Consider the following 14,084-nt stretch of genomic DNA (forward strand, 5'->3'; position numbering starts at 1 on the left):
TGTCTCATCGCTACGTTCCATTAGAAATGTTTCTTCACTGAAAGGATACATAGCTGATGAATTTATGTTAGTATTTTCTATTCCATCTGCACTGCCAGACCTCTGACAAGATAAACATCAAATGACTTCTTTGCCTCTTTGGGAAGGCCTACCAGTACATAACCTTGGTTTACATGTATGTATGTATTTATAACCAATATTTTTTCTTCTCCTTCTCCTCTCCTTCCCTCCCTCTAGAGGACTAATGCTGAAATGATGCTTTAAAGCCAGTTTTGGATTTGGACAGGAAAGTATGGAAAGTAGAGTTCTCTCAAGTGTCTTCTTAAGCTTGCAGTTAGGAAAGTCATTGCTATTCTGACCTGAACAGATTATTTAATAGTATATCCTTCTACTCCTACTGAATAAATGTTCAGTAATATCTTTCAGACTCACCTTACACCCTTCCAGGAACCATAGCAGACTCCTCTTAGTTCACAGTGAACTTTCAACTCACTTTATTTTTTTTCTTTCTTTTATATGCTTTTTTAGGCAAAATACCAAATTAGATGTATTTTTAGATGTATTAGATTTAATTCAATGTATCTTAAAATCTCTCTACTTCAAAATAATTTGCAATATTTGCCTGCATTTTTTTATTCAGAACTGTTCTTGTCCGCTGTTGGCATTAATGAACATTTAAAAGATTCGTTTGTGTGAGGAGAAATTGCCTAACCTTTTTTTGCCTAATCAAAAAAAGTGGAAACTAGTGTAATCAGTCTTAATTTTAGGTGACTTCTTATTCTGATACCTATGCTACTCTCCCATGTAGAATCAGACTTATACAAAGCTGGAACATTGATCTGTGACTTGAGAGTACAATGACTTGTGATGTTGTCTGATCAGTATAAGCTAACAAAGTGCAGTCTGCCACCTTTGTGCTAGCACTGCACCTCTAACTGAACACAGGATGTTCAGTTAGAAACTGATCTGCCTGAAAATTGTTCTCTTCTCTTTAGGCTCTGGCCTTTTGTTTGGCATGGATTTTCAGCTAGGTCAGTTTCTCAATCTGCTCATCCATCTGGCTGTGAAGTTACAAGTGCAGATACAAGGAAGACAATAGAAATGTGCAGGTGGTATGGGGCACCTGCAGAGGGGCAAGGCTGGCAGTTGTAGAGGTTCACATTGGCTTAAACTAGCTGTGAAACCCTATTACACTTTTAATTTGTCTGCCTTTTCTCTCTCCTTGATTTCTCTTTGCCCATGTTACTTTCTTCCTTGTATTTTTCTAGAAAGAGTATTTTCTGGGAAGCAGGGAGGACAGTGTGGAGGGACAAACCTGTATACGACTTTTATCACAATAGTTACCAGACTGTGGTAGCTAATGCTTCTTTTGACAGTCATAAACTTTCCAAATTCAGGTGCAAAGACCTACAGAAGTGTTTTGTTTACTTTTAGAAAAGGTGGATGTCTGTAGAAATCCTTCTCTTCAGGAGACTTCTAAATTTTAAGTCTCAGAATTAATTTGGGAAGGACATTATTCTTCAAAGATAAATTGAGAAAATAATATTCTGATTTCAGTCTGCAGATTCAAGTATTTTAAAGTTGTAATTAAATTAATAAGTTTAGTAAAGTTACTACTTTTAGTGAATGTTCTGTATTTCAGAACACTTGGTCATCCTTTCTGGCTGATAATTTAAATATTGAAATTATCTAGAGACTAGCTGGGGAGGTGATGTTGGGATGGTGAGAATGTGGTGGTGAAGATGTTTCCTAAGTGCTTTCTAAAGGAGAAATAGCACTAAATAGCACTATACTGTGTATCTTCTTCCCTTTTTTTACCACTGTATCTGTGTATCTTCTTCCCTTTTTTTACCGCTTACAAAAAACTTTTCTTTTTTTTATCTGCAAATTGTTCAGTATCTTTCTCTTCTCTCCCAAGACCTTTAGTTTTGTGTTGATACTATAATTGCATAATGCCTTTGGCTCTTAGGTGATGAGTGCACAGGCAGTCAACAAAACACAAAACAGTAAAAATAAAGGAAAGCCATTCTTCAGTCTGTTTCCAAACTTCTGTTGAAATTGTAGTGACAACAGTATATCCTAGTGTAAACAATATGTTGTCATACAGGTGGTCTTGTTAATAAATTTGAACTGATTGCTGTTATACTTTTAACTGTACTTTATTAATTGATGCAGCTCCAGTTTTATGCCGTTCAATGGGAACAATATATAGCTCATTTTCTTAAATAAATAGTTTTGGTGTGATGAACAGAACTTAATTACCATAGCAAATCATAGTTATTTCCTTCTGGAAACAGAAGGTAATTGCTAAATGCTGTGTTAATGCATGCACAATTAAAAATTAAATGTTTGTGTTTACAAGTAATCAGTCACTGTAAAGTCTTATCACTGATGTACAGATAAAGCTCTGGATTAAACTGAAATACTTTTTATACGGCTAATAGAGAATGTGATGAACCTTTTATGAATGTGTGTTAAAACAGGTCATGCAAACTACAATAATGATGTCTCAGGAGACCAATTAGTTTCATCATTAAATAGACCAATTCCCACACTGATTGCTGATAGTGTCTGTTTATCTTTCAGGTACTGTGTATGACAGGTTAAGAATGTTCTTTTCTTTGTGCATGCTCTGATGCAGCTTGTGATCATAAGAAAAAAAATAAATAAATGAGGCTGACAGGAGCTGTGTGGTGCTTCCTGCAAAGTCTCGTTTCTTCAGTTTTTCTGTCCATCAGCAAGTAATGCTTCCAGAATTACTGGTCTAAAGCACTTTCCCAAAGGCCACTCTGCTTCTCCACTGTTTCTGCATCTTTGGGCCCAATATGTTACGTATAATTGTACGGGTCACTAACAGAATTTTCGAAGGAGAAAGGAGAATTTAATTCCAGCAGTTCATATTCTGCTACAAGAAATTCAAAACGGAATGTCTGACCTGCTAAGCAAACTGGATTACCAAGCTGTGTAGCTATTAATCAGTTTGGAAATCTGAATGTCAGATAATAAGACAATTTCAGATAAAAAGTCAAAATATCATAGAAAAAAAAAAGCTGTATTAAAAGCCACCCTATTAAGCCACTTATTTGAGTAACTAAAAATAAATAAGTAGTATGCTTCTGTGCTTTTTTATATATAGCAAACATACTGTTGAAAAACATTGAATGAAATCCAACATCCTTCTTGATTTTAGTTTCAAACTGAAATTGACCCAAACATACACATTTTGCTGATATTAGAAATTAACATTAACCTGATACTTTAGGTTAAATTCAATATAAATGTGTATTTTCCCCGTGTCATCTGGTAGTATTTATGTGCTCCACCTAGTGAGTGAGTCAGCAAATACTGCTGGATTAAATATAAAGGCTGTGTGCTTGCCCTTAATAGTGACTTGAAAAGAGCTGTTTCATAAAATGATGAAATATCTAAACTTCTCTATTTTCCATTCTTGTTTATTTGAAAGAGAAAAGTCTGTAGTCTTAACTTCTGGGATCTGTACTACATAGCTAAAGAAAGATGCGTATGCTTCAGAAACTGGAAGATTTCTGTATACCATAGGGTAAAAAAACAAACAAACAAAAAAAAACACCACAAGTATGTGACTCTACATACAATGAAGACTGTAGGCATGCAAAATCTGCAAACACAGGACCTTGTCATTGAACATCCTGGGAATAATGCAAGTGGCCTCCTACTAAAAGCAACTCAGAACATCAGCTGATCCATACACATGTTTTGGTGGTATTTATCTCAACTTGCAAGTGTTACAAAATCTCTTTTCTGGAAAGATGTTACGTGAAAAGATGTTTCAGGTCTGTCGTTGAGGGGACTCTGTATCTGACCTAATAGATGAGACCTGAAACCTTCATAGAGACAGAAAAAAAAATTTTTAAAGGTTAATAGAAGTTTTCACATCAGTAGAAACTAAGCAAGGATGAAAGACAGTTTTACCAGACTCTAGGAAAGAGATATTGACTGTCTCTATTTATCTATTTATTTTTAAGTGATCGTCAGTCGATGGTGAGAAGTTTACGTCTAAGTGGGTACAGCTTAGGCAGTTTTGGTATTCAGTCAGAGAACTAACTTCTCCAGAAATTTTGCATCATGATAGTTACCTCCTGAAGAAAAGCTTGGAATTTTTACAATTTATAAGAACAACTCTATGTGATTAGTTCATAGGAATGATTCTCCAATACATCCAGTACATATTTTGCTATTCGGGGATACTAATGTAAGACATAGTCAATCATACCAGAAACCCTCTATATATGCTCTAGAAATACACTGATGAAATTCAGTAGGCTACTGAGATATGGGTTTCTGTGTTCCTCGTAGATTAGAGTGGATTTTATTTTTTTGTTTTGCTGATGTTTCAGGTCAGCAATCTGTGTTAACTAATATTCACCAACAAATTTTAAGACGATGTCTTAAGATGGTGATGAGTTTCATAAAGCTCTCTACACACTTTGCTTCACTTGAATTCAGTGGAAGCTTTCTGGTTGTGTAAAGCATCAGCAGAGTTAATCCAGTGTTTGGGAGCTTTTAAAAATATTTTCCTAGAAAACTAACACTGATTAGTACAAGAGGTTAAAGTCTTAGATCAAGCCATAAAAAAAGGAAACTGTTTCCAATGCATTATTGCCCAGTACATGTGTTTACAGGAAAAGTGACCTGAACAAAAGCCAAAATAAGCTTCTTAGAAAAATCAATGGAACCAGCTTTAAACAAGCAAATTATGAACAAAGTAACGACTGACTGAAGAACTGCTGAACTAAGAAAGTGCATGATATTTAAAGTGGTTTCACTGATTTTGTCAGACTCCTCAGGGGGCTAAAGAGAAACCACTTGAAAAGATCAAGTTTCACTTCCATCTTGACAGATTCTAGCTCACGATATTCTTAAATATTCATCTCTTCAGTATTAATGCCAATTTTCTTTTCTAAATGCAGCTCATTTTTTCCTTACAGAAGTAAATAAATAAATAAATAAATCTGTAGATGTTCCACATCCTATAAATTTTGTATTTTTAATTATTAATGTGAATAGTGTAACAATATTGGCAGTCATGATATTGCATGACATGCATATCAAGTGTTGGCTTGATATTTCTTATGTTGATTCATCATCCATAAGTCAATGTGTGTAGGTTCTTGGGTCCCTCTCCTCCCCCCCCATAATTTAGTAATAGCTTTCATTTAGTCCAATAAAACTGGAAGGTACTGTTTTTTCTCAAGAGTTAGTGCGTGTAGCTTGCACTGTTGTATCATAGGCTACTTGGAGCAAATTCTGGTTTCACTCTTCATTGTTTGTTTGCGGTTTCTAAGGAAAGAAGTAATATCTGTAACGTTAGTCTCAATGGATCTTTTGTTCTTGGCTTTCCTCATGAAAATTAGTAGCAAAATAACAATTCAAAATAATTTTTGGGTTTTATTTATTAACCTGAGAGTATTTTTCAGTAGAAACACTTTTCAGATGAATGATAAAATTAGTAGGTAGGTGTTTATTTTCAGTCGTCTTTGTATGTCTATAAGAATAACAGAACGTTGTAACACAGATTTGCTGTGGTGCTCACGTAAGTTTTGTGTATTGAACTAGTTTTATAGCTTCACCAGCATAATGCATTTAACTGTTGCATATTTGTTTTTAATTTGTGAAAAAAGGGTCTGGGTGAATGTAACATTCGGGGTTGTAGTTCAGAAAATTAGCAGTGGCAGTGTGCCTACTGGTTAATGCTCTGTGTATTGGCTTTCTGACTCTCACAGTGCCTTTGTATATGTCCAGATAATTAATTCCCTGTAACGTAGATTGTTTTAAAGCTTTTGGAGTTCTAATGGAAGCTACCAAGGAACTATCATACCACCATATTGTGGAAAGTTTAATTTTTACTAGCCCTTTTGCTGAAATGAAAAAAGGATAGGACATATTTTTTTGTCATGCATGGGTTCTAATACATATACCAGTTCATGCTGATGATGTGCAACTTTATGTGAGGAGTTTTCAGTTTGTACAGTTGTATGTTTTGTAAACATTCATTGTCAGTTCCTTCAAGAAAGAGGATAAGCCCTTTCTTGGGGCTCCTACATTGTATGCCAGAAAAAAATCAGATAAATTATTAAGCAGATCTGGATGATAAGGCTAAGGGTTTAGGTGATACTGAGTCTTACTTGGGCTTTGAATATAAAGGTTTCAATTTAATTCAGTATGCTGTGACATGGAGCATAACTACTGCTTCACATGGAGAAGGGATGTAGATAGATCAGAGCAGCATAAACTGACTGTAGCAATAGTGTTTGGGTGGACTTGTAAATGAAAGATGATTATTATGATTATAGTATAGAAGAAAATGGTGCATTCCTACAGAATTGTCTTGCAGTTTTTCATTTATTCTACAGGGACAGTGTGATTGTTTCAAAGAAAGTTACTCTGTATAAAGATAAGAGTGTAAGAGTGTTTGGAAGAAGCTGCGCACTTGTAATCTGTGTCGTGGATTTAATAGAGTAAGTTCCTGAAATGGTATAAGAGCATAACACTTATTAAAAAAAAAAAAAAAAAAAAAAAAAAAAAGCTAAGTCCACTGTTTCCTTATATTTCCCAAGTACTATGTTGCAATACTGTCTTTTTTATGACACAGTTTCATTACAATACATTACATTTCAAAAACAGTAACTTATCCGCCTGTCGATAATGCAACTAGATGACAAATTGGCAGGTAACACGTTAACTCTAGAACATTATAAATGAAAATATGTTATTTATATTTATACTTTGTGTGTAATATAAAGTATATCTGCATTTGTGTATTCTAACAGCTTATTTTGATATTGCAGGAAACAGCATACTCCATTCAGCAGCAGACAGTGTGACAAGTGCAGTGCAGAAGGCAAGTCAAGCTTTGAATGAGCGCGGTGAAAGGCTAGGTCGAGCAGAAGAAAAGACAGAGGAGCTGAAAAACAGTGCACAGCAGTTTGCAGAAACTGCACACAAGGTAAGACTTTGGAGCAGGGCTCTCAGTAGGTCCAAGTCACACATTCCTTTCTCATGAGGAAGCTCTAGAAAGAAATGCAGTCAGTCACTGTTTACAAACAGCATACACTTTTCCTTGTAATTGTTCGTCATTTGGCTGATTTCTGGTTTATAAGTTCTGTGAGTGGATCTGAGGTTTACTGCATTTCTACTTGGATTGAAATGAAACTACCTGTCCTAACCTTTCTGAAGCATATTTCAAATCCATCTTCCCACTCCTTTTATAAGAGGCTGTAAATAGGAACAATTGATACCTTCAGGCTGTTTTAGTTTGGTGTGGGGTTTTTTTGCTACGAAAAATAGTCAATATTAGGATCCAGTTTTGCAATTCTACTGTCTGTTCTGTGATTAAGTGGAGAGCAGGGAGTAACAAATACTGTCAAAGAGCATTCTGGATGCTCTTCCAGACTTCTGTTATTAAGTATGAATTTCTTCATGCTTCCTTCTAACACTGAGATGGGATAAGATAGATCTTCCTTCTGATTTAAGGAAACAGCTACTCATTCCTGCAAGAATGATTGCTTTACAATCAGAAATGCTGATAATGCCACTCATACAAAATAGAAACTACTTCAGAGCATAGATTCTTTAATCTATTAGTTTCTGATTCCAGTCTCTAATCTGGCAATTTTATTTTTTTTAGCTTTAGATAGGCAAGCAGTTCATTTCTACATTAGTGTGACAAAAATATTAATGAACTGGTGGTCAAGGAGCATTTCATAAGGCTTCAGACATTCTTTAGTCATATGTTGAATGTCTGCTTGGTGTCACAGTGGAGGAAGTAGGGGAAAAAAGAGTAATATGGAAGAGCAAATCTGAAGAGCAGCTAGACACACCTATTGTGTTTTACATTGATGTGAATACCCACCCCTTTTTAATGTACATTTTATTAAAATATCTTGGTTTTACTAGTAGTAAAAATTCCAGTCAATCTGCTTCTTGGCAGTCTTATTTTTGTTTTATTTTGCTTTACTGTATTTCATTTATATACCAAGTTTTGAGGATATTTCTTTTCAGTATGACTCAAACTGATTAAGTGCTATATTGATAAATGACAACAAAACTATGACACCCTTTTATGTAAGGATATAAGAATATCTTAGGTTGCTCAGAATATCCTTAAGTGTAAATTTAACATTACAGTGATTAAAAAGTCATCTGTTAAAAGGCCGTGGCAAAACCAATAGGAAAAAAAATGAGGATGAGGACAATCAGAGGAAAAAGGAATCAGTACTTTTGTAGTAATTATTATCAATAACTGTATTTCAGATATATACTTTGGAATAATTTATGGCATATCTTTGGTGTTTTAGGGGGAGTTTTTTGTGTGTTTTTTTTTAATTTGTTTTGTTGTTGGTTTTTTTAAACAACTAGTGCACATGGAATGAGATAATGCTAGTTCTGAGAAGGCTTTAAAATTCAACTGCGTATCAGTGAACTCCTGTTGTGAAACTATCGTGCTCTGTACAGACTGCAAAAACACACTGTGTGCAGCAATACAGTGAAATTATTGTTAATCCACCTTTGATTAGAAGTCATAGGCTTGTGACTGTTTCTGAAGAGGTATCTTTTTATATCTGGAAATGTTATGAGGATTTTGAGTAACAGTTCCATCTCAGGAACATACGGATATTGCCTATTTTTGTGGAAGATATTGATCATACTGTGCCTGTTGCTTCTGCATGTGCATAATGGAGTTCAACTTCCATCCATCTCTGTGACTGAAGTTGTGGGCATCTACAGTACTTAATTTGGCAACTTTATAATACATCCACAGCAGGCAGAATGCTTTTCAATAAATAAATAAATAATTAAAAAGCTAAACACTTTCTGAACACAAGCAACCATTTTAGTTGGCAAATTTGATACTTTCGCTGCCTAGCACATGCTTTAGGCTTTCTCATGCTTATTCCAAACAGTGCTGCTTTATTGCATTAGGACTAGAAGTCCTGGATTGATACCTTGCAGTTCTGTACAAGCCAACCCTCAGGACCCATGGATTTATCTTGTCAGGTCCTGTGGACTTGTGCGCTTTCAGGTTCCTTAGCTGATCTCAAACCTGATCATCTCCTACAGTGAGTGGTTCATCTTTCTCCCAGTCCCTGCCTTTGCCTTCTGGGGCCCAGGCTATGTGGCTGGAGCTCTTGCCAGTGAAGACTGAGGCAGAAGAGTCATTGAGTACCTCAGCCTTTTCCATGTCCCAGGTAACCAAGTCTCCCATTTCCTTATGGAGAGGGCCCACTATTTCCCTAGTCTATTCCCCTAGTCTTTTTATGACTAGGCCCTTGAGTATGAAAGGTTCATGTCAATTAAATTTGAGTCATCTGTTGGTCCTCATTTCACTGTTAGCAAATGAAATGTTAGCTACACCTACCAATTCAGGTTTCTAGATAGCTCATCTCAGCTTTGTATAGCATGCTATTATCTACTGATATCATTTTTATATTATACAGAGTCTAAAACTAACTTCTCTAGTTGATTTGGCAAAGTCAGTTTGTCTACAGTTTTTATATGGGATTTATCTTACTTTAGCTCTTTCTTCTCTCTTATTCCTAGTTTTCAGTCCATTTTTTAATTATTTGAAATTGAACTATTCAGTAATTGCAGAGATAGAAAGACAGTCCTTACTTTTTCATCATCATGTAAAAGCAGAGCTGCTGAATAGGTGTTTTAAACAATGTCTAGAATTTCTGATTGTAACAATCCAAATCGTTAGGTCTAAATGACCTTTCTTACATGCATGTCTCTGTTTCTAGGCTCTTGCTTACACACACAGTTCTCATCACACATAGCAAAATAATGGAACATTGGGCAACAAGGCTCTGAAAACAGATAAATTCTGCCTCCTCACCATAGCAAAGGGAAACTTTAGATATGTATCACAGAGGCAATTTGTTTGCCTATCCCTGTACAAAGAAGATCACAATTTCTGGCATCTTTTGGAGAATTCAGTTTACAAACTCTTCTGATCCAAACTAGCCATGTTAGCTTGATATAGCCATTGGTACAAATGGTACCTCTTTAATTCTATTTTCTTTTTTTTTTTTTCCAGCTTGCAATGAAGCACAAATGCTGAGATACTGCCCAACGCTGAAATCTTCCTGAGAGAAACTGACAAGTCTAGATTCAGCAATTTTTACGGGAGATCAAGACTTGTATGTTTTTTTCCTTCCAGTTCAGTGGAAATGCATTCTTTCAGTTTCTGTGCAGGAAAAAATGTTGCATTTCTACCTTTTTGACTTATATTTTGTTCCTTTTTTGTAATACTGCTACACAGTCCTGCGGTACTTTGTACCTGTATTTCTGTTGTTACAGGAGCTAAAGCAAACGGGAACTGGACCAAATGACAAGCTCATCAGGATTAAAATAGTAATATTCTTCCCCAATACTCTTTCCTGATACTGTAGGATACTCTTTCCTGATATTGCATAGCAAAGTTCTTAACTGGGTGTTGACGTTTGTGTGGAAATAAAATCCAAAGAAGGGATACACTTTCCTTCATTTTATGTAGCATCAGCAGAATTTGAATGTTGGAGTTGATCACCTGAGGTTGTAATTATGGTGGAGATTACTGCTTTGTCCTGGGAAACAAACTCTTATCCTACCCAGTGTAGGAAGTTTTGCATGTGCCATCACCAGCATTCAGAAATGCATATTTGAATTTCATAGTGGAATCTGTCACCAGTGCTGCATTTTGAATATTTCTATTTTACCTTCCAAATGGATTATTTGAGCAGTAGAATGAAACATACAGAATGTATGCTTGAAGTTTCAACATTGAGAAAGGAAGTAAATTATGCGTCTAAACACACATAGCTGTGCCTCAAACACAGTCTAGTATTTAGCAATCTGCTGTAAAATAACACTTCATTTTCTTTTTATCTATGATTCTCTGGCCTAAAGGCCTACATAATTGAGAATTCACCATTTTCCACATCATAGTTTTCATAATCTTACAGTAAGAATTTTTGGGAACACTCTTCAGAAATTTGATTAGAATGATTTTTGTCTTTAGTTAATCATCTGATTTTTAAAATGGAGGCTTTGAAAAAGCATGTCTCGGTACATTAGAATCATACCTTCTAGTTTGTCTCTCATTTTTCAACATTTACATTATCACTGGAAGAGTGACTCCATACTTCATACTATATGCACTGTATTCTTAAGCAAGTTACTCTTTTTTTTTTTTTTTACTTCACAGATGGTTTCTTAATATTTTTAAAACATTCTAATATGCTTTAATATTTAAAAAAAAAAAAGCTGCTTTTTTTGTTTGTTTTACACCATTAAGGAAGAAATAGAAAGCCTAGCAGAAGTTTCAGCCTTCTCATCTTCCAGAGATGCATGTTTTCAGCAATGCACTTCAGAATCTTCTGTCCTCATCTTACCAGAGATCCAGAAAGCTGTCATTAAATGAATGTACTGTAGTTTTCATTTTCAATGTAGAATTAGATATTTGCATTATTAATGACACTTCAAACAGTCTAAAGTCTTCAGAGCAGTGCTTGAAAGAAAGATAAAAGCTGCTGTAGTAATTGAGAATATTTTGGTTACTGTAAGCTGAAGCAACTTAAATTTTGTCTTGGAAATACCCACCGTTAAAAGATGTTTGGCTTTAGGGAAACATTCTTATATGAACTTAGAGACATCACGTTGTTAAAACTGATTGCATTCAAACTTTACATTTATTTTTTCATATATTTTAAACTGATTTATATGAAGCTTGTTATTTAACATCACAGTGGGAATTGACAGAAGGCGTAAATTTGTCATCTGTGTAGTACCATACGATCATTTAGACAGATTTAGCATCAGCTCTAACAGTTACCACATTGTGCACTGTCAATTGAAAAGGAGTTTGGCCAGCTCTGTGTTACAAGTCAGAACAGTCTCATTAACAACATGAGCTCTGCACACTCAGTCAAGCTACTTACAATTAATGCTTGCCCTGGAAACGTCAGTAGCTTTCTGAGTGCCATTGTAATGACTATGGATATTTCTGCAAATTAATCAGGAAAACAATCCCTCATTAGAAATTAAATTTCTACTAGAGACAAAATGTTAGACTAATTTTTAAAAATAGCTGCATTAGAATTCAGTCTGGGAGTACATATTTGACCACATAGGTTGTGTCATCATCTTTTCCACTCTTTTTTAACTTTATCCTGCTGCTAACTTCCAAGTCCGTCTCCTGAGAGAAGGAAGGAATAGATTTTGAACTGCTGCCATCTAGCTGGCCTTCTGAGCTTGTCAATAATTCAGAAGAAATGTTGAAACCCCAGATCAGATAAACCTGAAAAGAATTACTTGTCTAAACAGAGATAAAAAGGCATAGGTTTTCAGGTGTTTACATGAGTATCAGCTGAACAGGTCAAGGTCACAGCTGCACTGCTAAGTTCTAGGTCATTTGTGAGCTGAATTGTTCTAAGGCATTGCTTTAATCCTAATGACAGTTTTTCAGGATTTTTTTTTTATATCCTCCAGTTAAATGTATTGTGTTATGTATCATAACTCAGGTCTTTTATCTCACCATCAAAAGCCATTTACTATGGGAATTCTGAGTAACCTAGTGTTATTGAATGAAGGAAAAGGGGGTTATTTGTGTGTTCACTTTGTTCTTGCTATTCATTAAACTACTATGTTTGGTAGTTTTTAGAAGAAAAAAATTAGAGATGTATGAATGTCTATCCAAAGGTAAATCTTATAGCATTGCAATTTCCTTCTGGAACTTAGCTTGTAGTGTATACAATATAGTATTAGATAGTCATGTACATAACATATACTATGATTCAGGTTAATGTTTCATATGAAAGAATGTATTTGTAAATTGTAACAACATCAATAGTTTCTTTATCTTTTTAAAGTTCTGCAAAGAATAAAAATAATGCATTGTTAGACTTGAAACTACTGTACTGCAAACTCTGTCTTAAAAGGCTACTTTTGTGTCTAGCAAAAGTTGTGCATTATGTGAAATATTAACAAAAATGTGCTCTCTAAAAAGTGATCTTAAGGGTAGATAGGTTTTGCTATGATATGCCAGAACTGTAATACTTGCTGGTATCTATTGTAACCAATTCCTCAAAAAGTTCTCAGAGATGTAGAAATTATGTGCCATTCTGGGTATAAAAAAAAAAAAATAAAGTAAATAACAGTGGGACCTGCTCTCTACGGTAATTACTGGAAACCCTGATTTTGTCATTAAATACTTTAACTGTGATCAAAAGAAAGCTGTCCTTGGATTTTTTCTATATGTCTATTTGAATTTGTTCATTCAAAATACAAATGATTTCTAAATGACATTTTTCTGTTTCACTCTAGGAGAATTATATTTCGCTCCTAGCAGAACTGAACAAAAAATTAGTTTCCACTAGTAGGATGAAAGGTTTCTATGGAGGGGGGAGGGTTTTCTATGGGGAGGGGGAAGTACTGGGAACTCGGTAGAATGATTTCATGTCCAAGGAGATTCCAGACCATACTTAACACAAGTAAGCATCCGACGTAAAAGCAGATTAAAAAGAATTCTGTGTTTAAATTTTATTTCAATTTGCTATAAAATGCTTATTGATAAATTGTTTTCTTTTGCTCATCTACTTTTACCGATAATTTTTTATCAAAATAAAAGCAATTCTAATTGTCCTGTGGGAATAAAGCTATAAAGGTTGTGTTCTTAAACTTCTATAAACACAGAGAAGCAATCCATATATTAAAATGAGGGCTGCTTGTAGATTTACATCAAGTATGAACTGATTCTGATGCCATCTGGTTTTTTTCCAGGCTTTAAAAAGGTCTGTACTATTTCAGCTACTAGGAAAAATTTGCTAGAACACTTGTCAAAAGTCTGATGTTGAACGCAGTATGTGCTCAGTGCCCAAACTGCTTGAAACTTTTACTAAAAAACAATAGATCTCTGGTGGATCAGAACAGAAATTGATCAGAAGAGCATTGGATTATAATTTATATGTAACAAATTAACAAATCATAATTTGGCCAATGTAATGAAGTTCTTTTCTATACAGTAGCGAGCAGATCAGTAACACCTAACCAATATTCACTAAAGATGT

At 34.8% G+C, this 14,084-nt stretch overlaps 1 protein-coding gene across 3 annotated transcripts in view; it reads left to right on the forward strand.

Annotated features, from left to right (window-relative positions):
• The window catches only part of STXBP6 (syntaxin binding protein 6), a 111,114-nt gene extending 97,864 nt beyond the window's left edge, over window positions 1-13,250 (forward strand). For all 3 annotated transcript variants that reach the window (XM_050710933.1, XM_035552134.2, XM_050710932.1), the window contains 2 exons: window positions 6,828-6,985; window positions 10,076-13,250. In XM_050710933.1, coding sequence (XP_050566890.1) covers window positions 6,828-6,985; window positions 10,076-10,099 — 182 coding nt within the window. In that variant the 3' untranslated portion in view covers window positions 10,100-13,250. The remainder of the gene's footprint in view (window positions 1-6,827; window positions 6,986-10,075) is intronic.
• The last annotated feature ends 834 nt before the right edge of the window (window positions 13,251-14,084 follow it).

Source organism: Cygnus atratus, chromosome 5, assembly GCF_013377495.2.
Source record: "Cygnus atratus isolate AKBS03 ecotype Queensland, Australia chromosome 5, CAtr_DNAZoo_HiC_assembly, whole genome shotgun sequence".
Taxonomy (NCBI): domain Eukaryota; kingdom Metazoa; phylum Chordata; class Aves; order Anseriformes; family Anatidae; genus Cygnus; species Cygnus atratus.